Raw genomic sequence first — 26,620 nt, forward strand, 5'->3', positions numbered from 1 at the left:
TTAAAGGTCATGAAAAAGTCCTAAATGCTTGAATTTGTCCCATAGTTTTCCTGAACAAGACTTCTATTTTCCAGGCAAATTCCAAGCAGTAGGCTTTTCACATTCCCCCCACCATCACCACCACCTCTCTCTTTCTCTCTCTCTGGTATCCTGGTGGCTAATGATAAAGCCTGTGCTGGGTGTGTGTGGAGTCAGCATCATACTGGGAATAACCATACATGCCCACCTGTGAGGGAACTCACCCAGAGTGAAGGTTCTTAGTCTGTAGTCATCATGCGTAGCTCAGGGGGCATCGGGGGTATGCTGAGACCCTTCGGGAACAGAGAAGGTACACTTGCCTTTTTTGAGAGTCAGAGTTCTTGTTGATCTTACTGTGAGCTATATACCAGTGATCAAAAATGCCTTATTTTGTGACCCACAGAGAGCTAGACAGGAGTCCCTCGCCCACTACACCCTCTGTGACACTAGATATCACTTCTGTCATTGTTGGATGGCTGTTTTAGGTTTTTTGGGGTACAGGGGTGTTTGATTGCTATTTTTTAACTTTGCTTGGGTAATTGTTGATTCACATGAGTTAAAGAATTCACATGAGAGACACCATTATACCTTTACCTTATTTCTCCTAATAGCAACATCTTAGAAAATGATGATATAGAGTCCAGTCCAGTCCAGTCCAGGTCTGCAAGCGATCTCCCCAGACTGGCTTGCACTGGTCTGCATAAACGTTTTTCCATGTAAAAGCAGAGGGTCAGGTGTTCTAGTCCAGGGCTCACATGCAAGCCCTGAAAAACACCCACACCATCATGACAAGTCACTTGGTGGGAAAGAGGTCCCAGGGTGGTGCCTGTCTGTGAACATTGTCAGGCGGCCATTGAAGGGAGGCCGCTGGTGTCGTACTTGTTCACATTTCATTTGGAGCTTGGCCTCAGTGGACACTGGCTTCCACAGGGGACCCTGGGCCATGTTTTTATGCCAAAAGGGAAGGAGAAGACAGGGCTGTGGGAACACCAGAAAAGAGACACAGAACAGATCAATGCCAAGCCTACAGCCAAACACTGTCACTCGCTCTCACCTATGACAAGAAGGAAGGGGATAGAATTGGGGAGATGTCACATCCTGGCTCTGTGGAATCTCTTGCAGAGTGTGGCCTTTGGGATTCTAGAAGCCTGGGCTCAGATCACTGTTCTACCTACCACCTGTGTGACTTTGGAAAGCCACTGAACCTCTGTACCATCTGACCTCTCTCCTCTGTAAAATGCACAGAACCAGACCCCTGTGAGCCTGTGGAGAGGGTCCCCAGCTGTTAGTAAATTCACAACAACATACTAACGACTGCCATGGGGGAGACATCTCCTGAGGGCACTGGTCACTGCTGTGGCTACTATTCCCAGACTCTAGGCTGAATCTTCTTCCCAGGAGTTCTTCTTTCCCTGGGCATTCTCTTATGACATCTTCCTTCTTTTTGTTCCAGGAACCAAGCATCTAAGCTGAGGGGCATTCCCCCAGTTCCCTCATGTATGGGGAGTCATAGTTTTCTTCTCAGTTGAGACTACAAACTTACAGATGCACAAACCCATCACACAGAGCAGGTACCAGGCACCGGCAGCAGAGCAGTACAAGCAGTGCTGGTGAAAATGAGGCAAGGACCAGCCCCATACAACTTGCTAGCTTTTCCTAGGTGAAAGGGGTGTGGCAGGCCATGCAGTTTGAGGAAGGGACCCAGGTATCTTAGTCATGCACAATTGGGGCTTTGATAATAAGAAACTGATGTGAGCCAGTCTCAGAGTATGCTTTTAATCTCAGCACTTGGGAGGCAGAGGCAGGCAGATCTCTGTGAGTTCAAGGCCAGCCTGGTCTGCAGAGCAAGTTCCAGGACAGCTAGGCCTACACAGAGAAACCTTGTCTCAAAAAAAACGTGAACTAGATTCCATTCCCAGTGGGACTAAAAGTTCATGTGTGCAGTCACACCAGTGAGTGACGTGCACTTGCAGCTGGATGACGCTGCCTTTACCTGAGTGATGAAAACATTATTGAAGTTCACTAGGGGGCTGCAGGTACTGCTTAGTGATACGAATTGCAAGCTTAGCATGCATGAGGCACTGGATTTGATCCCCAACACTGCAATCAATCAATCACTCAATCAATATTAATAGACTTTACATATGGGTCAGGTCCGGGTTAAGGGGCAGAAATTAGTGTTGAGAATGAGTCTTGTCATGTGCCTGGAAGCAAACAGGGTGAGCAGAATCTGGACCTGTACTTACAGCTGCAGCTGCTGGAGATGAAAGTGGGGTTTTCTTCTGCTCATTTCTTGTTGGTTCTCAGGGTCCTTAGAACTTCCAAGGGTACTTGCTTTGAGTTGCAGAAAACTGCTTATTTAGCTCCCTGGCTGGGAGGCACAGAGCAGGGGAATACCCAGTAGGAGGGAGGAATTGGGCAGCATTGGAAATCCAAATCCTGGCCCAGATCTCAGTTTGCGATTGTTTTCTCAACACACACCATTATCCTAGTTGAAGTGTCTGCTGCTTTGGGGGCTTCCAGAGGGCTGTGTTTCATGGGTGTTGGTTACATCGGAAGCCATTCCTTGAATTATACTCTTGAACACTGAAATTGACTTGGCTTAGAGTCTACCACACAGTACATAGACACGTCGTAACAAGGCCATACATCTTCCCTTCCTGAACTGGCAGGAGAGCTTATTAATGATCGATGTGGCAATGCAGCACCCAGGAAGAAGTAATCAATAGTTTGCCATCATCCCAGAAACAGGATGATAGATACTAACCATGACCCATCTGGATACTTTGCTGTCTCTCCATGTGATAGCTCAAATTCCTTATCATTCTTTACTTTTCCATCTGAATTGCTGAAATGAACTGAATGATTCCTCCCTCCCACAATAGCACAGTCTACAAAAACTATCAAGCAATCTGTCAGTTGTGCATCCGTTGGAATGGGAAAGTGGTCCCAAGAGGCTGCGCTGTGATATCCTGCATGCACACGTGAGTCACTAGGAGCCTTGAATCTCCAAAGAAATGAAATCGTGTTGAGCTGTACCCATGGGCTGAGATGGCCAGCTGGCCCTTTAGTTGCCTGTGGGGCTTATCTGCCCACTTTACTGTGCCCTGTGCCCTTTACAGGGCCTGCATCCCTGTTAGAGGAAGGAGCAGGGGACAAGCTTATTGGCAAAGGTAGAACCTCATTGCTCATTAATATGGTCCAGTGTGATTCCACCTCGGGAGTGCTGTTAGAGTGGGGAAATCAGGGTTCAAATCTGGCTCTACCATTTGCTAGCACTATAATTTTTCACAATCCACTGATACTTTGCTGGGTTCAGTTGCTTCACCTGTAAGATGGACTCTCTAAAACTAGGAAGATGGTTCCGTGGGTAGAACATGAGGACCTGAGCTTAAATCCCCCAGAACCCATATAAAGCCAGATACAGTAGCATAAGCTGTCTGTAATTCTAGCGCTTCTGTGACAAGATGAGAAGTGGAGACAGGGGAATGCCTGAAAGCTCTAGGGCAGGCAGCTAAACAGTAAAGAGAACTTGCCTCTACAGGTGGAAGATGAGACCTGACGCCAGATGTTGTCTGCCCACCACATGTGCCCCATGCTTGTACTCACTTGTATGTGCACACATACATACACCTGTAACCCCCCCACACACAACAACAGCAACAATAACAAAAAATAAATAGTAATGCAGAGAGAAACATTGTCATTCAGTGTTCCTTTTCAGGAGGGTAAACTTCGTCATAGAAGATGACTGAGACCATGAGCAGGAAGGGAGGTGAAGAGAAGGACCGTCTTGCTAGCTGGAGACTAGGTGATCATTTCTTTATAGGTCAGAAGATGAGGTTTAAGACTGCACTTTACAGTAGTTTGTTTTAGTTCCAAAAAAAGCCAAGGCTTTTGTATCCTCACCCTTTGTAGTCAAGGAGAGGTCTTTCCTTTTTTTTTTTCCATACAGCACGAAGTCTTTTGTTGCATCTACCTCTTCTTGGCCTTCTTATTTATAATAATGCTTCAGTCAGCTCAACAACACCTTGTAAGAAAGAGCTGATCCCGTTTAATTCCTCTGGAATTAATCATAATAGCAGCAATTAAGATAAGCTCATTTAGTATAAATGTAGACGTAAATTGCTCTCGCTTTACGTTGTTTCCCCTCTAGGGTAGCTCTCACAGCATCCACCCTCCTGCAGGCCGAGGCCTCCTCCCGACACGTGACCTTTCTGATTCCCGATTTTGCTCATACATCGCTACTTTCTGCCATTTCCTCCTTCTGAGGGTAAAGGGGTAGCTCCGGGGAAGACAGGTCATAAGCCGCGACGTTTGATTTAAAATTTCCCCTCACCATCTGGAACCCCCTCAGCAAGAGAAAAATCATCCTATAATTCTAATGCACTCATAGAAGTCTTTCTGTCCAACCAACTTGCTTCACAGAATCAGAAATTGAGATCACTCCAAATTGTGAAGAGAGAGGGTGGGGAGATGGCTCAGTGGTTAAGGGCACTTACTCCTCCCAGAGGACCAGAGTTCTCTTCCCTGCACCCAACCTGGGCGGCTCACAGTTACCATGTTGATTTCAGCTCTAGGGGCTCTGACACTCTCTTCTGGCCCTTGAGGGCACCTGCACATGCTTGGCAGACACACACATAGACATTAACAAAAATAATGAATCAAAATAAATACATCTTTTAGAAATGTGAAGAGAATGGTCTGAGGTCAGAAGGTGATTTTGTAGTAGGCCTGGACCAGGGTGTAAGGCAGGACAGCACACACTTCTATCCTACCATGCTGTCTGCCTCGCTGCTGCTGTCCCTTTGCTAATGCTTCTCAGTCTTTTTTTTTTTTTTTAATCTTCTGAGAATGGAGGGATGGGGAAGAAACGAAGATTTAGATGCACAGGGCCTCAGCGGTAAGCTATGCTTCCCGAAGCTGAGGGCCCTTCAGGTCCCTAGTTATTTAAGACTCCACCATCCAAGTGTGAAATTGAGCCTTGGAGAGGCAGACAAAATAACCTCCTTTTATGCGTCCCACCATAGGATCATTGCGGTTCTAGTTAGTGGGTGGATCATGGTGTCCTTCAGTCCAGAAGTCCCAGGCCATACATGGGATGGGATAAGCTGACAGTCTTCCTATTTCTCTCCGATCCTGCCCGCCCTGTGTGAGCCTGACCCGCATGGAGTAGATGTCCAATGAGTTCTGAGCGGGAAGCGTCCCCAGCACTATCACCCACCCACCTGCAGGATGTGACCTTGGACCTTCCAGTCACACTGCTTCCTCCCTCTGCCTCACCATGTAGGGAACAGCTTAGACCACAATCCCCAAACAGTCAAGCTTTGCACTGCAATCCCGTAGAGATTCCTGCATTTCATGACCACAGAGGACATGTTACTTCATTACCAATTCTGAAAAGACAAACACTAACAGCAACAGAAACAGACCAGAGGAGGGTGAGTCTCGGTTGTTTTAATGACTTCTCATCCTTTGCCATAGAGGCAGCTTTTAATTTGTTAGGTTCAGGCTGCCTGCAATGTCTGACAGTGCCTTTGTCATGACGCTTTATGGTAAGATGTGGCACAGCCAGTTAACCCAATTCACCTTCCCATAGCTGTTACCCAGCAGCCTGGGATTCAGCTCCCCATGAATCCCCACGGCTCCTTGGTGTGAGATGAGCCGCTCTGCCTCTTGACCTCAGAAAGGTGTTTCTGACTAATTAATGATGGTTAAGTGCTTGGAAAACGCACATGGCAAGTCATGCTTGCTTGCAAATCCTAGTCAGACTCTTCCTTTTCCTAACTAGCAATGTGTCCCCTGACCCCACCTCCTGCCGCCACAACCCTGCTTCTTTTCCCCAAACTCTGGGTGAAGCCTCCTATGGTGGACTAAGCCCGTGTACCATAGGGTCGCATGCTCACATGGAAAGGATCGTGCCACCAGTTAGTAGTGGCATGGGTAGAACTGTCATAAAAAAAAATGTGGTTTTTGTGTGGCAAAGTGGTTTTGAACCTTAAAAAAAAAACCACTATACGCAGCAGCAACGAGAAACTTGTTTTCTACCCAGCCCAACATACTGTGTATATGTGTATGTTTGTGTTGTAGTTTACAGCTGGCATTTTGCACCCGTAGTTACTATATCCATGGCTTCCACCATCTCCAGCCTGAAAGTATTTGGGGTTAATTAGTGTGTAAGGAACATGTACAGACTTCTTCTTCTTCTTCTTGCCACTGTTCCCTAAACAATACAACACCATGACTCTTTACACAGCATTTACACCAAATTAGGCAGCATGAGTCATCTAGAGATGATTTCACGTAAAATGGGATCGTGTGAGTAGGTTACACATAACTACCACAGTGTTTTGAGCAACTGTGCATTTTGGTGTCTCCTGAGACCAGTTCTGTGACTATGTAATGAAATGACTGTGTTCACACATACATGCATTCATGCATACATACATACATACATACATACATACATGCACTATGATTGCTCTTTGTGGAATAGTACCCCTGACTGAATATAAGATTTCATGGGTACACCTCTTTCTGTCTCTAAAAGGCTGATATCAGATTGTACTGGTTTTACCAATTTCTCCCTATTTGCCTGCTGTGGCATTACACTCAGGCTTTGAAAAGCACTGACAGAGTGGAACTGTCATGGTGCTGCATAGTGAGGGTCAGAGATCCTGGGCTGAATCCCCACCTGTGCCCTGACTCCAAGATTCCTTACCTGGACATCTGTAGCCTCTTACAAAATGATGGCATTTGCCTTCAAACTAAGTTTACCCTTAAAGAACTTTGAAATCCACCTTTGTGAGAGTCTAGCCAGGGAAACAGAGCCCCAGTTGGTCCATACCCCTGCAGCTTACCCCACTACCACCCCTCAGAGATCCATGAGACATAACCCAGACAAACATTGCCTGGCCAGAAGAACTTTTGCTCAGTCCTTCCTGGTTCTAACATTTGATGGGTTATTCCCTGGTAATACTTTTATGGAACAAGATGCAACAGGTCTGATTTCTGCTGATTTGGAGGTGGGACTCCAAATTGCCCCGATAGCCCTAGAATCAAAAAGAATTTTTGCCTCTGAACAATGCTCTTTCCTGCTGTTCTTAGCTTGTGCATGGGGCCTGTTGAGGGAGGGAATGAGTCTGAGTCCTTCCTGGATGGAGGAGCAGGCGGGCGTAGAAGGCTGGCTGTTTACGTCATTGTGTTAGTTATTTTCTTGCCTCTGATTTCGGTGTTGATCCTGAGCATGGCTCCAATCATTTGGCTTACAGCTGGGAAATCCCGTCTTCTGGTTCTCAGAAAGAAAGGCCTTTCAGACTTATAAGAGAGGGAGAGACACCCATAGGACTCCGCACATCAAATAGTTCTTACAAAGCACCATTCTGATGAGTTAAGTGTAAATGAATTAGAAACATACGGATTAAATTCCCCTTGAAAGACACATGGGTTTAAAAATTAAGGGGGAAAGTGCTTGGCAAGATGGATTTCAGGCCTGTGCCAAACCTCAAAATGTTTGAAAAATGGTTTCAGACATTTTTACTGAACGTAAAATGCCGTGAGGTTCCCTCCTCCCCAGACATGGCAGTGAATCCTTTAACAACAATTCTATGACAAGAAAAAAGGCCTGCAAGGGTTTGTCATCTGCTCACTTCTCCTTTAATTGCCCTACCACTGGAAAGGGATACATACATTCGTAGGTTTATAAGGACTGTCTGATCGACAAACTAAAATTTCAAGGCTGGCAATTACTCGAAAATAACCCTCCAACTCAAAACTACCCGCGGCCCCATGTCAATCACAGTATTTTCTAAGTGGGATAATACACTCTGGGGAGATGTGGTACTGGGTATACTGTATTCATTCTCGAGCCGTGCACCGTGGTTCTAGTTGTTGGCCTGGCGTTACGATGCCAGCTCCTTGGAGGAAGGAAGGGAAATTGCATGAAGGAAGATTGGAGGGAAAAGCCGCTGGCTTAGGACAGCTGCTGCTGCAGCACAGGACACTGTGGGTTCTGGGGGCACTGTGGGATGAGGTCTGCAGGTTGCTGGGAGAGCCTCGGAAGCTTGAGTTCTGTTTAGCCCCTCTATTGAATAAGCCATACCGTAACTTCTCCACACAGTCAGAGTCTTCCTGGCATGTGGAGACTCGGGAGCGGCGTATTAAGGATCAATTATCTCACGACTGTTGTGCATGGGCTGTATTAAGTCGCCTCCAATTATTTTTTACTGGCTATTCCTGACAAAAGCAGGCTGACACTTTTACTGCCTCATTTTTTTTTTTCATATGCAGAAGCAAGGGAGTAGGTGTTGAGGGAGCCACACTGAATAAGCAAAGGGGAGTTCTTGGGTGACAGGGGCTGGCAGGGCTGGGCCTTTGGCTGGGTGATGCCATTTTGTTTCACTTTCATATGTAAGCCAGGATGACCAAGGTTTGCGTGCCTGCTTCCTTCCTTCCTTCCTTCCTTCCTTCCTTCCTTCCTTCCTTCCTTCCTTCCTCTCTTCCTTTCATTCTTTCCCTTTGAAAGAAAGGGTGCATTCAGTGACTGCCAATACCGGCTTACAAACCGGCTTCAAGCCAGTGCAGACCCCCTCCACTCTCAAAACAGTGTGTTTGTATGTTTTCAACTTGGTTCTATTGTTCAACTTTACGACTCTTGTTTTGTCAAGACTGCGTCTCACTCACGTAGCACCCTGTGCTTCCCTTCAGGAACCAAAGTTAATTAGCTGCAGAAGTCCCCTCCAGGGAGAAAATGTCACGGAAAATGATTCTCGGGGTTTGCAGTCAGAAATCTCACTGAGCACTGATTGTTCAAATCTACTCCCTACTTATCTTCTGCCTGTCTATATGTTTGGAACTCCAAATTAAAAATACATAGGCACTAAAAATACTGGAGAGAACAAAGCAAAACAACCAAATGTACCAACTTTCTGTCTTGGCAAAAGCTTCAGATTCAAAAAACAGTTGAGCTAAATTCTGGCTCAGTTTAACCTGTCCGTGAGCAGCTCAATATAGAACAATATGACTAAAAAAAAAAAAAGGCACTTTGTGACTCTGGAAGCTTCCAGTTCCCAGCTTCCCTCCCCCTTACTCCTGCCGTCTGTCCCCATCTCGTGCCTTGACTGCTTCGTTTAAAGCACCATCAAGTGCTTCTCTTCCTTTGTGACTCAGTTACCTCCCTGAAAAACTGGGAAATCGGTTGAAAAGAATTCTAAATGCCCATAAATCTTCCCCATCTTCCGTCCTCAGGGGCATCCACCTGAGTCGGTGCGTGCTGGTGACATGGCTTGTATTACCAGGTGGGATTGGTGTCATTCCAAGAGAATGTTTTTTCTTACATTAAGCTCTGGGTGGTGGGAGCTATTTAATATCTTCCGGATCTTCACCAGTGTACTCTAACAACTCACCTAGCATGGAGAGTTAATTAAGCTGAAGGCTTCTGCCGGCACCCTCACCCCCACCCCCACCCCCACACATACATTCATGTTTACACACAGCCCCCACATGCGCCTGCAGTATGAGACTAGCCTTTCTTCCCCTGAGCATTTCCTGTGTCTGCTCTTCTGGGCTCTGGAACCCCCAGGGTGTTAAGTGTCACTCTGGGGGGATGTCTCCCGTTACAGCCTGCCCTCCATACCTCCTCTCCTTCCCTTAACACATGATGAATTTCTTTGGGGGCAGAATGATCTTTTATTCCTGTTAGACTGGGCATAGCTTTTCAAACACAGCTGAAGCTAAGTAAATGTTTGAACCATAGTTATAAAGTATTTTTGTTATATCTGTTGAAGCCCTTCCCTCGGCACCACCAAACGATATTTCAGGATTCTGAAGGATTCTAACCTGTACATTTAGTCTTCGTAGAAAATTGGAGAAAGAAGTGTGGTACCAGAGAGTTAGTGCTCAGAGATGAGCTCTCTCTGGGTCTCAGCTTTCTTCTCTAACCTGTGTTTATCTAAATGGTCTTATTTATATCTATTTCCTTTTGACAAAAATAGCCCTAAAAAGCAAATCTACCACACACAGAGAGACGATACTTTTGACTCTCTGGGGCCCCATGTGTGGGGATCCAGTAATGTTCATTTTCTGAGTCATCTGACTTCTGAGTTTTCAATTTTCTAAAAGAGTGCAATTAAGACAGGAGGTTCCCAGGGATTTTTTTTTTTTAAAAAATAAGCCTGTGAGTAAAGCAGACACGCTATAGGTTGAGGCCCATATAAGGAGTGTGTGGGCACCTGCCCAAAGGGAGAGCAGCATTAGAGCCATTCAAAAGCTACAGGGATGTCAACACACTTTGGAGAAGGGTGCATTAGGGATGCAAATTCGTAGTGCCTTGATTATGATAAGCGCTGGAAAGAAAACAGTGAAACCCATTAGAAGGTTTTGGGAACACTGAGGATGCTGAGTCTAGTTTCTGCTAGGGCCCAGCACCTTTTCCGGCTCTTCTCTGTCTCTAACCCAACAATCCTAATGACTTAAATGGCCCCCAGAATTCCTCCTTTTTTGGATAAAGCCAATTAGTTCATCTGTCAAAGGGCCAACTTTGCAATTTCATCTGTGTCAGATACGATTGAGTTTAATGAGATCCATTCTCCGGATTACAGACTGGCTAGAAGCAGGCTTCCCACGTGGAATGTGTTTGGGGCTGTCCAGGTACTCATTCTTGTTATGAGAGGTTGATTTTGATACGGAATCCATTGTCCTAACTCTTTGGTCTCCTACACACAGACCCACAGAGAGGTCTATTTAATAAATGTGTTGGGATTTTCTGTGGAAAGGCATCTCTCAGAAGGACACCTTTAATCATGGCCATCTGACTTATTCAAGATGCTGTCAAGTGATATTCATCATAATGAATAAATTGGCATGTAATTCTTTTTATAATCACTCTAAATTTGAAAAAAATATATAATTGATTTTTTCCATCTTCCTTGATCTTCAGGGAATTGTATTAGAATGCCATGAAACAAAATATTTAAAGTATGTTTCAAATAATGAACGAAAATTACTTCACTTAATAAAGATGTGGAATTCATTTATGAAGACAAACACTGGCTGTGGACCAAGGAACCAAGGATGTTGCCAGAAGTTTGCAGTAGGCAGCCATTCTCGAATGTCCACGGCTCTCTGCCACTCCTAAGCTGGCTCCATGTTAAGAAAACAAATTCTCTCATCCATACTGGACTTTAAGATAATTGCTTTTATTTATTTTATTTTTGACACTCATAAAATATCACCATACCTACTTCTTCCTTATGAAGCAGGCCATGGCTCTGAGATCCAGTCCTGAGTGCTGAATGCCTTATTTATAAAAAGAGTACTTGGCTTATGTGTTTGATGCTTGAGAACTGAATATAAAAGTTAAATTTTTTTGACCTTTCTGGAGAGTTTCAGCAATCGGAACCACGGGCAAAAATGGAAAGCGCCTAATTCTCATCAGAACAGCTGAGTGGTTTGGCATTAGCCTAAAGGAAAAATCAAAAGTCCTGGAACAAACCATTTGGTATTTTTCCTTTTGTGCTTGTAAGAGAAAGAGTCCCAGACTTCAGGAGGATCTGTTACCAACAGCAGACAAGCATCCTGGTGTTGTACTGGATGAACCCTCTCCGTTCGGCAAACTTTGGGTCTCTCTTCCGGTATTCTCTTTTTCCTCCTTCCAAAGGGAGCAGCAGGAACTGAGAGCAAGCATCAACTTTCCCAATGGTCAAATCCATCAAAATAAGTATCTCTGACATATGACAGACTGGGGAGTTATCATGGGATATGAGTATAAGGTCCAGGGTAGACACTGAACAATTAAGCATGTCTACCAGTGTGTTATGATAGAGATTCGTGAAGCGCAGGGGAGGTGTGGCTGCATAGATTAGATGCACTTCCAACTTAGACAATTTTAAGAAAGTAATATTTAAGTAGAGATCTAAGTGATGAACAATGGTTGGTCCACAAAAGAGCAGGTGGCTAGGCTTTCTAGGCATAGGCCATGGGGATGAATCAAGGCACTAGAATAGGAAAGAACTTGTTACGCTCTAGGAAATTAATGAAAGTCAAGGGCTAAACATAGCAAACCAGGTAAAAAGTAGCACTGCATCCAAGAGATGTAGCATTTAAAAGATGCTTTCTTTTAGAAAAAAAAAAAGTCCTAAATGCAAAGGAAAGCCATAGAAGTACAGGGAAATGGCAGGACTAACCTTTTGTTCATGAAGATCATTCTGGCAACAATGCAGTTAGGCTACAGAGGAGCAACATGAGAGGCAGGAACTGTTTCAGAAGACCAAGCAAGGGAAGGCAGTGTTTGGACCAGGATCTCAGCAGTGGGGATAGAGCCAAATGGATAACGTCCAGCGTAATTTTGGAAGTGGAGGTGAAGGAACTTGGTGAATGATTGGAAGTCCAGTATAAGAACAGCGATGTTCCTTCCTAGACAGTATTAGTTCACTTACTGAATATATGTAAAGTAGTATGGGATACTTTCTCTGAGGCAGGATCTAAACATGGAACACTGTGTCAGTCAAGGGTCATCAGAGAAGCAAGCTAATAAGAGAGAGATGGACAGATGTGTGGACGGATGCCGATGATCTCTGACTTATAGTGGTTGTGGTGCTGTGGAAGCAAACACTTAACCTTCTGCTTTCACTTTCAGTTCAGGACCCGGGAAATTAAATGAGATACTCAACACTGTAACATAACTGTTGGAATAAATAATTTTGTTCTACCATAGGCCAATAGAAGTAAGTGTTTTGATCATTTTTGATGTGAACTCAGCTAAGCTATGTCTTTCAGTAGTATATAAACTACAGCTATGACTTGCAAAGTGTATTTACAAACTTAACATGAATTTATCTGGATATAATCCCATTGTGAGTAGAGGACTGTCCAACTATCTATCCACCACCCATCTACCTACCCAATTTAAGGAATTAGCTAGCGACTTAGAAGATCAAAGTCAAGAGGCCCCACAATCTGCTGTCTGCCAGCTGGAGACCCGGAAAAGCAGGTGGCGTGAATTCTTGTAGACATCTGAAGGCTTAAGAATGAGAAATACCCATGGAAGTAATCTCTTACCGAGACAAGTAGCCAGCACTCCCTTCCTTTGGTTGGGAACTTTTGTTCCCTTCAGACCCTCAGTGGGTTCCCTGATGAACACTGGGTTGGTGAAGGCATGCTGTGTTACTCAGTCCACCTATTCAGCTGAGACCCCCATCCCAGCAGCAGCCTCACAGACGCACCTAGAAACAGCATTTAACCGGATCCCAGACAGTCTGCGGCCCATCAAGTTGGCACGTACAACGCTCACAGGCACTGTCATTCAGGTCGGCCACCCACAGCCCAGCACAGGCCCTTAAGGAGTGTCAGCCTGGCTTTTTAGCAGGCAGGTCAAGTAGCATCTAACACATGATAGTGATCGTGTTTCCTTTCTCAGACTGGAAGGATCTTTATTGTCCTCAAAATGCAGGTTTTCCAGCCGGTCCTCTCATGGACACTGCATTGAAAAGTCAGAACTATCCATCTGGGATCCTGTCCTCACACTCTTCAAAATGTTATTCTGCTTAATCATAAATGGCAGATACAGATAAATAACACGAGAATGAAACCTTTATTTTACACTTGTAATTGTTCGTATGTGAGAAGAAGTTGTCTGCTCTCCTGCTCTTCAGGACTTGGCTTTTCTTCCCCGCTTGGCCTGATGGTAGTGACGCTTCGGAACCAGGAAGTTGTTCTGTTGTTGCTCAAGGAAGGTGATGGTCTAGAGCATCCAGTGAAAAACTATTCACCCATTTCTCCCGACTTTTAGACAAATCTATTCTTAACTGGTGGGTTGCTTCTCTGAAACACATACTTGTAGATCTCTTCCTAAGTCAGCTTACCTAACAATGGGGACCATATTAACTCACGAAAGTTTAATGTCATCAAGGTCTGTGAGATTATTGGTCAGCCGTTTTATTTTATACAGAAAGCAATGGAAACTCAGAGGCGTTGAGGACTTAGCCCAAGACCCCAGGTGAACGAGTGGCGGAGGCAGTAGTGGCCTGGTGGGGTGTACATACTCAAAGGCAAGCCACCAGTGGAACTCTTGCACTCTACCATTTTACTTCAAATTGACACAGCCAGAGAAAGTAGCACTCAGCCTCTCTGTTCTGGATCACAACTGAGGGTTCCTAGGAGAAACTCTGCTCTCATCACAGATCAGTGTAGGGCTTCTTAGGGAGCAGTTACTTCCTGTGGGCAAGCCTCACGTGGTATGTGCTCAAGTGTGTCAGTCACTTTCTGTTTCTAGTTCTCTTACAGATTGACTCTCTGTAGCTGTAGTTGACATTTACTTTGCCTGTAACCCTACCACAAATTAAAATCAGACCCCGAGACTGTCTGGGGAAGATGTTTATTAAGCTGTAGGAAGACATCTAAAATGAGTCCAAATTACATTTTAAACGTGAAACCCCAAATGCCACATTCATTTAAGGGCAGGAACAAGACTGTCTGGAGAGTAATTTGGGTACAGAGTAAGTCACCCCTCTTTGGCACTCTGCAGGGCCACCAGGGGAGAGAAAGGTGCCTCTGCATGCCTTTCCCCAAAACACTACAATCTGAAGGATTTTTTGTTAGTTTGTTATTCAGAAGGAAGCTAAAAGCAAAACAAGTATTTTAAAACTTGATGTCTTTAACAGATGTAGACATTTAAATTTTGAAGTTTTATTTAACCATTTATTTATCCTATAGTTTGATTGCTTTTCTGTTTTTTGAGACAGAATCTCACTCTGTATCCCAGGCTGACCTCAGCTCATGATGCTCTTGTCTCAGCCTCCCCGACACTGGAATTATCGGTGTGTACCACCATACCACTTAGCTTCAAATGTACTCACAAACAAATTGAGAAGAGGCTTGGAGAAAATAGTCTAAAAATATTCAACCCTGGGGCTGGCAAGACTTCTCAGTGGTTAAAGCACTTCCCATACAAACCCCATAACTTGTGTTCAGTCTCCAGATCCCACAGTGGAAGGCAATTCCCAACAGTCATACACACACACACACACACACACACACACACACACACACACACACACACTCGTGCTAAAGACAAATAAAAATAAAATAAGCATAAGTTCCAATGTTTGACCCAGCTAATACAGCCCAAGTATATCCAAGACTAAAGGTCTTCATAGGGTCTTTTGCCTTTTAGTATGTGTCTGCCTGCCTGGTTTGTATGTAGTGAGTGTGCTCCAGCATAGAACATGGTCACTGTCTGGCCTCCATCTTGCTACTTAATAACAGAAACAGCCTTGTCCTCGGGGAAGCCACAGCCATGGCCTGTTGCCTGTGTGTCCAGTCCCCCAGGCCATCTCAGGCTGAGAAGGCCTCTGAGATCCTTGGATACAAAACACCAAGTAAATGTCAAGTATCCTAATTATGAACTTTATTGTTGCAATTTGACTAAGTGCTTCAGATGACTATCAGTTCAGTTTCATGGTGAGTGTTCTTGCAAAGCCAGTGGACTTGAAGGGTAGCTCCAAGAGGCTGCTCAAGGGAGTGGTCACAGTTTCCTAGAAACTCCACCCTGCTCTGATGTCCCTTGCTCAAGACAGGGCTAAGCTGACCTGACCACCATGTCCCTAGAAATTAGAATGGTACTTCAAGTTCCTGTGGTCCTTAAGAAAAAATAGGGAAAATAATAATAATAACTGACATAGGGTTGGTGCCATGGCTCAGGGCTACAACTGCCTAGCATGCTTGAGGACCTAGAGACAGAATTTTACAATAAAAAATACCTTTGTCATAAATAAGTCATGGGGTACAGCTGTGAGGAACTGAAGACAGGCTAGGGTAAGGCAAAGCCATTTAACAACTGTAGCTCCTACTGAATGCCAAAGTCGGCACTCACTGACGCGCTCACTCCAGTCCAAAGGAATGACCGACACACGCTGTGAGAGCCAAAGCAGGGGCAGTCTGTCCTGGCAAGATTCTCCCAGAAGAAGATGGCAGGCACTCCAGGCATCACAACCATGCAAGTGACCCACATCTCTTGGTTTGTTCCTGGATCTTTCGCCCAAATCCCTTACCTCTGCTTTATAAGAATATGATATTAACTTGTTTTCTAAAATGATACAAGCAATGATCTTATTTTTTCAATCAGATGCATTATCTCATGCATAGAATACAGGTTGGCATCCTCCAAGGATCAAAGACAGTAGGAAGACTCTCACAAATGTCCTTCTGGCCATCCTTGTGACTTTGACCTCACTACTGCGTGGTTCTGTTGGAGGAAAAGCAGTCAGGTTGAGTGATTGTAGGTCATTCATGCTCTCAGTCTGTGGCAGAGCAAGGAAGCAGCTGGGCCTGTCAACCCTGCCAATTCAGGCACTGTACTCATGTTAGGGACCAGACATGGCAGCCTCCACCACTCTGCATTCGCTGTGGACCACCCTGGCTGGAAAAACTGAAAACAGACCTCATTTAGGATCAAGAAATCTCCTGCTTCTCCCTTAAGCCCAGGCAGGACAAGAACACAGCTATGTTTTTAAGAGCCCAACAAGAGTCAATGCTAAAACTTGAGTTAGCCATCTGGTTGATTTTCTCTATCTGCTCTTGGGGCACACTCTTTTCTGACTTACGTCCTGTGCTGTTCATTTCTGGTTAAGCTGCTGCTGTTTTGCTTTGACTGGAGTTGAGAGTCCCTCTGACCACTGAGTCTAGTCAACTGGAAATTGAAGACTGTTCTGTCACATCCCACACTTCTCTGTGTGTCTTCTATTGAGTGAAACAGTTTTAATCCTGTACTTCCCCCTTTAGGTCAGCCTTTGTGTATTTCCCTACGTATTTCAGGAGCCTTCTCTGAGTTCTTAATGCCTCTCCCCCGCCCCCAGTTTGTGTTCAGAGTTGACTTGGCCAGGGTTTCTTTAGCACCTGAGACTCATCATAGGGGATTGGGGAATCTGAGACTGAGCTTTCTACCCTCTGTCAGGGCATAAACTCACAGAGTGTTTACAAAGCTGAGGGAGAGCAAGATTTTTTCTTATTTGTCTTTGGAGAACAGTACTCTTCTTAGAGTTGTTACTTCATCATTCAGAATAGAAGTGGGGTTGAGTGTGGTGTCACTTTAAACCCAGCACTCGGTAGGCAGAAGCAAGTCAATCTCTGTGAGTTCTAGGCCAGCCTGGTTTACATAGAGTTCCAGGACTACCAGGACAGCCTGGGCTACAAAGTGGGATCCTGCCTCCCCCAAAAAAGGGAGGTGGACAGACTGGGGACTTATAGTCCAGTGCTAGAGTACTTGATGACACCTCTAAGGCCCTGGGTTCCCTCATCAGTAATGCCAGATGGGATGGGATGGGGTGGGATGGGGTGGGATGGGATGGGATGGGATGGGATGGGATGGGATGGGATGGGATAGAATAGAATAGAACAGAATACTTGCTCTTGAGAGATTAAGCTCTTAGTAGCTGGTTGCCTAGCCATGTATGGTGTCCCAGCTGCCAAAAGCTACTCCCTCCAGACCAGGAACACATCCCCTCTCCTGCCGGTATACCCACAGAGCAATGAATTTGAATACCAACTCCTAAAGAGTAGGAAGGTCCTAGTGAGCAACTGAGGAATGTCACAAATTTGACCTCCCTGGAGATGGACAGGAGGAGCCCTACCTCAAGTTTCCAGAAGAGAATAGAGAGAGCTTGCAGTAAGCAATACCATGAGACCCACAGGCCCATGAAAGGCTCCAGAGAGATCTCCTAGGCCTTTTCTAGCCCCTGCCTCCACTGTGGCTTCTTGGAGCGGATACCTTTCAGGGACAAACTTCAGCTGTGACTTTGGAATCTAGGTGTAAGGGCTTGTGCCAACTGCAGATTCTACCAGAAATGACTCAATGAGAAGATACTGACTGACAAGCTGCAAAGCCAGGGGAAACCGAATCAGAGTCGCTGGCAGAGAGCTTGGGTGGGGGTGGGGCCCTGCATACTCTCTAGGAACTTAGGGAGCTCTGGGCCTCCACAGAATCTGCAGGCAAGAGAGGTAGTGAATGCTGCCATGAATTATTCATTTCTGGAGGATGAGAAAAGCAGCAATCTCATGTAAATGACAAGGCTCCTAATCACAGGCCTGCTTGCTCGCCCTTAGGAAGCCAGGAGGCTTATTAACAGGAAGAAGTTGTGCTTAGAGACGTGCCTCTAGAAAGAGAGGTTTTCTCCCTACCAGTGCGGTGGGTACCCTTCTTCAAGCCACACTCACAATCTTTTCTGTCTATCGTTCGGCGTTTACTTGCCTTTTCTAAGTGTGACTTCATGAATGATTGACGCAATGTGAAGTTATCGGCCGATTGAAACACCGTTATCTTCCTGTGTGAACGGCTGATGCAGGGCTGAAGCCAAAGTGCTCAGGCATTTGGGAATCTTTTATTTAAAAAAAAAAAAACTTTACAAAGATCTGTTAGCTCTTTACAAGGAAAAAAGAATATCACACTTTGAAATGGATTTTTTTTTTCCCTAAGACTCGTAGTATATCAGAAATGAATCTAGCTGTGTTTTGAGTTAACTCAAATGAATCAGCCCGATGGCAGGACTAATTCAGATTAATGGCGCAGAAATCAGTCATTAAAGAAGCCAGGAGGGAAAAAGCTGATTTAATAGTCTTAACAGAATGACCGTAAACTTGGGTTTCTCCTCCTGTTACTCCTCCATCTGCTTAAAGTGCATGAAAGGTCTAATAAACCTTCTTCTGTGGAGTGGATGCTGGACATCTGCTATAAAAACCCTTGAAGGCCCCAGCAGGATGCAGATCAAGGGTTGTATTATTATTATTATTATTATTATTATTATTATTATTATTTTACTGCCACTGGCTTTATCAAACCAGGCCTTCACTTAAAGAGAAAGAAATTATGGTTTCCAAGACATCAGATACTATGTCTATAAAATAAAGGCATCAGTAGTATCTGGCTGATAGACACAGAGGCCCAGCTTTAGCCTGTGTGGTAAACTGAGCTTCAGAAACTCCTGGCAGTGATGATGTAAGTTGACCAGCTCTGGGGTAACTGGTACCTCAGAGAGCAGAGCTCGAGCTGTTATGCAGAACACTCTGGTCAGGCATGGATTCAACTCGGAGGCATTGTATAGATTGGAGACATGAGTGCGGAACTATTCTTGGCCTTTTGTTATGAAGTGTCTCAAGTATCACTTGAAATAGGAATTGTTTTAGTTGCTACAAAATCAAATGGATCTAGTAATCATGTGAAAGCTCCAATTTAATTTAAGGGGCATGAGTAAACGATGCATATAACCTCATGTCTTTCAAGACCAGAAATGGCCCAGCCTGTGCAAGATTCTGTGTGCCATCCTCAGGACCAAAACAAAGAAACAGAGATGGGCTGTGTGAGTCTGTTGATGAAAACTGGAGCTTGACTTATGACTTAGATTCAGTTAAGTTCTTCTCATAATTTAGCAAAGGTAGTTATTTGAAGACTGGTCTGCAATATCCATTGCCAGTAGATGCGATCCTATGTATCTATGCTTTCATTGATTCCAGAAGTATTTGTGAAAGCCCTGCTTGGTGTCCTACACCCCCTTAAGCTTTAGAAGCACCTTCCATGGTAGATAAAATAAACAAAATCTCTGATTGATGATGCTTACTGTTATTTATATTTATGTGTAATGGCAAGGAGAGATTCATCTTGACCCTACCACACAGTAGAACCCAGTGAGGGTTCACTTTGCTAGGAAAGCTTTATAAACCTGAGCTATAGCCCCAACTTTGGAGAGATCTTTTTAAAATCACTCAATCATTGATGAGTTGGGATGGGAAAGCTAAGATGGAAAACTTAAAGAGACAATAGAACATGCTTCATTTCTTCATTTCTTGTTATTGTATGCTTCCCAAAGGGAAACTTATAAAGGATTTTTATATGAATGACCTAAAAAAAACCCAACCAAACAAACCATTCCCTCTGCTGAATGGGAATGTGCCACATCTTGAAACATAGTTATTGCTTGATTGATCTTTGATGATGATTGATGGATGTGTTTATTAGTTAAGTATCAATAAATACTATCATGAAAAATAGAAGGTGTATTGAGATCATGATTAAACAGTACCAACCTAGTGAGATTGCCCAGGAAAGGTGACTCTGGTCAGCAGAGGCTAGGGACCAGAGGGAACAGAGAGCAAAGCTATGGGGGGCGTGGGGCGGGTAGTCAGAAGCCTTAGAAGTTTGTTGTGTTCTGTTCCAGGGAGATGGACTTACAAGGAACCCTTGACACACTAGGTAGCAGTGCTGTTGACATTGTTATTTGACCTTTTTCCTTTTTAAATGAAAAGATGGAGCTTTCAGATGAGGCAGAAAATAGGATATAGATCCAAAGGCAGTATTCTCTAGCTGAATGCCTGAATGTCTATGTAACCAAAAGAAAAGTACGAGAGAGACAACGTGGGTAGGGGCAGTTCCTTATCAGCAAAGGCCCTTGAAACTAAGCCAGCTTGGAAAAGGAGGCTGCATGATTTCATTGAAGCTGCCTTCCCTAGGGCTAAATACTTCTACTTCTTGGTCTCATTTTTTAAAACCGGGAAATATGGTTGTATTTCCCATCTATCTTTAGGATCTTAATGATGAGACATTGTAAAGTGTGAGCTCACTCAAACAAGTTACAGGCAACAAGGTACTTCATCTCATATTTTTAAATTGAAACAATAGTTAAATTATTTCTTTAAAAATATGGTTAGACAACTTTCTTGTTTTCCCAATTATTGCTTCTGTTGGCTTTTGTCAGGAAAAAAACAAGACACTAAGGAATGATCTCAGGGGAACTAGTTTAGTTCCATTTGAGGAAATATTTGCAAGAGCCTTTTCTGAGAAATAATGTGATGTCATTCTGCAATTCTCTAAAGTTATGAGTGAGAAGGGTCCATTTTTCTCTGTAGAAGGACTTAGGAACCTAAAGGTGGTGGATTGTTAAATAATAAATAGATGTGCATGGAATGTTGAACATTGTATATTTCTATTCCTTAATTAAAGCTAAAGATTGGTGGTCTTTAAGATCTCAACTTTAGATCACAATTTGTTGATGGAAATATGATTGTCCTGGTTAGTTTTGATTAAATTGACACAGGAGAGTCATTTGGAAAAAGGGGAACCTCAGTTGAGAAAATGCCTCCATAAGATTGGCTTGTGAGGAAGCCTGATGGATGTGGCAGAGCCCAGCTCACTGGGGTCCGTGGCACCCCACTGGGTAGGTGCACTTGGGTTCTATAAAAAAGCTGAGAAAGCCATGGGGCGCAAGCCAGGTAGCAGCATTCCTCTATGGCTCTACTGCAGTTCCTGCCTCCAGTTTCCTGCCTTGAGTCCCTGCCCTGACTGCTCCTGATTTATCAGTTCTAACCTGTTAGCAAAACAAACCCTCTCCTTACCGAGTTGCTTTGGCCATGGCATTTTAACACAGCAACAGAAATCTAACTAAGAGAGTGATGTTTATTCTGTTGTTTGGTCAGTGTGTCAGAATAGTAAGAGAAATAATGACAGCTATTTTTATTATTTAATATATTTGATATATTATCATGTAACAAATCATTTAATACTATGAGTAAATATTACTATCAGCCCACTTGTGATGGTTGACTTTAATGTCAACTTGCTATACATTATCATTATCTGAGTAGGGATCCTCAGCTAAGGAATTGTCCTGATTGCTAAACTTATGTGGGAAGGCCTACCCCAAACATGGACTGAACCTTCTAGTCACAGCACAGATTTTAAAAGGCAGGGCATAAGGAAAATATTTGCCTTTTGTTGGCTTGGGCTTCCCTTTCACTGCTGAGTTAATTTACCCTGTTGCTGACCCCAAGGAAATACTTCCCAGAAGATTTCACTTCAGAGATGCTGGTCTCTTAGTCACAGCTGATTTTCCAGCCCCAGCTAATTAGCATCCATTGTCCCTATAAACCCAGAGATTTCACTTCAGTGGTGCTGGTCTCCTGTTAATCAGAGCAAATTCTTCAGCTTTGTTTGACCAGCAACCACAGATTCTTAATTCAATACTATGTGAACAGCCCCAATAGAGCTGTTTCTTCCATCTGAGATGTCACAAACCGGGTCTTGCACCGTTTGCATTTCTCTCAACAATGATGCCTTCCAAGTTTTAAAGAACAGCCTTTTAAATTCTGAGTATTCAGTGTCTTCTCCAGCTCTAAGTTCTACATTCATTCATATCCTGACCCAAAACATCAAGATCAGGCCCACCACATCAACACCCCACTCCTGGTACCAGTTTCTGTTCTAGTTAGTTGTCCATTGGACACAGTCCAGAGTTATTTGACAGAGTTTCAACTTGGGGAATTACCATGATCAGATTGGCTAATGGTCATGTCTGTGAGGCATTTTCTTAATTTCTAATTGATGTGAGAGGACTCAACTCCCTATGGGCAGTACCATCCTTAAACTGGGGTCCTGGGCTGAAAAAAAAAGCTAGATAAAAAGGAACTAGTGAGCAACAAATAGCTTTCCTCCATGGTTCCTCTCTCTGTTTCTGCTTGAGCTCTTACCCTGACTTCCTCCATAATGGATTGTAACCTGGGAGTTATAAGTAAAAGTTAACCCTTTCCTTCCCAAGTTTTGATCGTGGTATTTCATCACAGCAACAGAAAAATAAACTAGAACACCATTTTACCACTGCGTGACAGATAAATTAATTTTCTCTAGATCACACAACTAATGCATGGCAGAGACCAGTTTCCTATCTGTCCAGCTTAGCTCCTGAGCCTCTCCACCCCACCCCACCCCCGTGTGTGTGTGTGTGTGTGTGTGTGTGTGTGTGTGTGTGTGTGTGTATGTGTGCGTGTGTATGTGGGGGGGTTGCCTCTTTCCTTTGATCCCATATCAGATCTATCTGTCCTAGTAGTCTGTAAGCAATCACAGGGTACCATGGATTGCTAGAAGGCCTGGGAAAGCAGATCAGTCTAGAGTCCTTCTTTAGACCTCCCAGACCGAAGCCCTGGCCCACAGCTACTTAGATGAGTGAGACAGACTTAGGGCAAGGGAGACTGGCAACCACAGCCTGGGCTGTTCAGACACCTCCAGACTGGAAAACATCCTTTGGGGGGAAAAATGAAGACATGAAACCTCTTGCTGTGGTACCTATCATTCTGCTAAGGACAGTGAAAACACAGTCTGTCATACTTGACATTTTAATTGAGAGAAAAGCTTACATAGATTTCAGCCGTAAACGGTGTGTTTATACAAGTGCATAAAGAGGAGTAATCTGTCAAGTTGGAAAACTCTTAATGCGGCCTCAGTTCAGTAATTGAACAATCCAACATGAGCTCACACATTTACCTTGTTCCATGCCTCAATAATTTTTAGTAGAAATACTTTACCTAGAGGCATATGGTTATTAAAAAGGAGGCTCAGCTTGCTCAGAGTCTGGAATTACTAGCTCATGGCAACAAGCCTGCACTAGAGGAAAGACTGATGGGGTTCTATTTTCACAGTTTCACTGATTTTTTTGTCATCTGATTTCCAGAATCTAATCGATGTGTTGTTGGGAAGGTTTTTCAATTATTTACCTTTTTTTTTTTTTTTTAAAAAAAAAGGAGAAAATAGAATTTCACATGGATGAATGATCTCTCATGTATTAGCAGTATTCTGGAATTTCACTACTTAGTGGTAAGTTCAGGGAGGGGTGTGAACATCAAAAAGAAATGGACCATGAATTTATTTTATCACAAAAATCAATAATAACTTATTACATGAGCCATGGAGGTATGAGATGAGGGAAGCTCTGCTCCTTTCCATGATGTGTGTGATGGTGGGCAAATGAGAAACATATCTAAATTTAGTTTACTCCTGAGTAGAAGCGGGAATAACATGACTGTACCTACCACACTGCATTGCTTCAAGTCACATGAAACTGGACTAGGAAAACATTTTTGAAAATTACTTGAAAACACCAAGTAAAATATAAGTTTTATTCATGAATACTATAGATTAAATATGAAAAAATAAATTAATAATACATACAAAGGTAATGAGATAATGCACGCAACTGTTCTGGCTTCAGTAGTGTGAATATCCTGGATAAGTTGATGGTTTCTTTGGACCTACTGATGGGGACAATTCTTCCTATGCTTACCTGGTGTTTGCTGGTTTGTTTGTTGTGCAGGGCATAACCCAGGCTCTCACACGTGCTAAGTACACTGTGTCCCCAAGCCACACTCCCAGCCCTGTTTGTTCCTGTAAGTTGTGATGGCTACATACAGATCTTACTTATTTCACTGTTTATAGTTAAGCAGGGAGCCCAGAAAACGCCATTGGTTTGGTAGAACGGTCTGGCGAGCTAATTCACAGAATCTACATAAAACAATACCAGGGACATTATTCAGGATTCAAGCATACAGGGATCTTGAGTAGTCTTCCTTCCTTCCAAGTGTGCATTGCTAATTGGGCTGATTGGCATCACTTGGAAACTCTTCTAATCCCAGGGGAGCCAGGTCCCCTGAAAGGCCTTCTTAAGTAAAGAGGAAATACTTGATATTTTAAAATCTAGTAGATCTATGCAGGGTGTGGAAATAACTAACCTAATTATTGGATTAAATAAAGTATTCCATTCCCTAGTGATTCAATACACTTGGGAGTTTCCAGCCTTTGGAGAAGAGTGAAAACTCATTTTAAATTGAATTACTTTGCTGTTTCCATTCATAGCCATTGGATTGTTTAATTGAGTTCCTTCTTTAAAAAAAAAAAAAAAAACACATCACACCAATACCATCTGGTGACTAAGTCCATTTTTTAACATATCAGGTTAGAAACAGAAGGTAAACGATGGTAATATAGATGCTGCCCTTTGGTCTTGAGCACGATCTTGCAGACCGACATAACATGTAGAGAGAATTTCAATTGTCTTTCTCTTAAAAGTTTTTATTTTCTCTGAACTGCACTTGAAGCTTCCCCCTAGTGACCAATACTTGGTGAAAGATGATGTCCACACATGTATAGACATGTTTGCATAGGCTTCTATTCGGGTGGCTGACTAGTTTTGTAGACAGCTGTTCTTGGTGAATATTGCCTCTTATGAAACTGTAATTCAGATAATGAACTTTGGACCTGAGGGAACTACTAATAAATTGGTTTAAAAATAATTTATTTTAATTTTATGTGTAAGAGTGTTTTTCCTGCATGTATGTATGGGCACCACATGTGTGCCTGCTGCCCAAGGAAACCAATACAGGGTATCAGATCCCCTAGGACTGGAATTCAGATGGTTGTGAGCCTCCATGATGGGGGTGAGAATTAAACCAGGGTCCTCTGCAAGAGCAATGAGTAATCTTCGCCACTGAGTCACCTCCCCAGCATCTAATAACTGCTCGACATGCAACTCTTTTCAGTCAAATTCCCAAACAAACATCAAACTGGGGCTCTAAACAAGTGTTATTTGTTGACCGAGTCCCATTCTGTGCCTCTTAGGTTGTGCTAACCACCTCTGAAGAGACTTAAAGTCATAACCTCATACAACAGTGCTTCTCAACCTTCTTAACACTGAGACCCTCGCATTGTGGTTGTGGTGACTCTCACCCATAACATTATTTCATTGCTGCTTCATAGCTGTAATTCTGCTACTGTTATGAATTGTAATGTAAGTATCTGACATGCAGGATGGTCTTAGGTGACCCTGTGAAAGGGTCATTTGACCCCTCAAAGGGATGGCCACCCACTGATTGAGAACTACTGTCCTATGGTGTTTCTGGACACCTAGACCCCAAAGCCTGATGGAACTCTGGAAGCCCAAGGACCTTCACACCTCCTCTCATCCCAGTGGTTGGGTCGACTCTGCAGAGGTCCACAGGGCACATGTCAAGAAACAGTCTTAGTGATTTATTTGAAATCACTGGTTCCATTGTTGTAAGCTTCCTATGCTAACCTACTCGGTTTCTCCTCACACGTACTCTACTAGTGCAGCCCTGTACATCCACACAACCTCTGTGCCATGCTTTGTATTCTTTTGTTTTCATACATGCACTCCTGTTTTTTCCTGTGTATATCAATACTGAGTAATTGATGACTAATTTTTTAGGATGCCTGTAACTGTGATAAATAGCTATATTTCAAAGAGAGTGCTCAGGCAAAAAAACAGTGGAAAACTTAATCTTCTGTGGAATTTTAACAGCTATGTGATGGAAGAGCATGCTGGCATTCTTGTCCCGTCTCAGCCCCCAATTCTCCTTCAGTCGCTAGAACTTCATGGAAAGGTAGCTCCTTCCAGTGCTCAGCTGTGACTCTGACACAACTCTACACAGTGCCTTGGTGCTGGGATGGGATTCTGGCCTGAGTTGGGGTACTCTGTTGGGACTCTAATGGTGCCATGATGCTCCTCCAGGGCTCTAGACAGTGCCATGTGCTCTGCTGGGGGTCTTTGGACAGGTTCATGGGTGTCTCTGACTGGGCTGTGGTGCTAGGCTGAGGCTCTAACTAGGCTGTGATGCTCTGGTTAAAATCTAGCCAGAGCCTTGTGCTATCATGGGGCTGTGGACAGGCCAAGGTTCTCCGTGTTGAAGGAAGGCTGTGGCCTATACAGAATCCATCGAACTGTAGTCTTATCCAGTTTTTGCCAGGAGGAGTCACATGTTTTATTATCTTTAGAAAATT

The 26,620-nt window shown here is 43.8% G+C and overlaps 1 protein-coding gene across 1 annotated transcript in view; it reads left to right on the forward strand.

Annotated features, from left to right (window-relative positions):
* Creb5 (cAMP responsive element binding protein 5) overlaps positions 1 to 26,620 on the forward strand; it is a 293,736-nt gene that overhangs the window by 172,677 nt on the left and 94,439 nt on the right. Inside the window, 1 exon segment of the mRNA XM_059256673.1 lies at positions 22,388 to 22,426. Coding sequence (XP_059112656.1) covers positions 22,388 to 22,426 — 39 coding nt within the window.

This window comes from Peromyscus eremicus, chromosome 3 (assembly GCF_949786415.1).
Source record: "Peromyscus eremicus chromosome 3, PerEre_H2_v1, whole genome shotgun sequence".
In the NCBI taxonomy this organism is placed as follows: Eukaryota; Metazoa; Chordata; class Mammalia; order Rodentia; family Cricetidae; genus Peromyscus; species Peromyscus eremicus.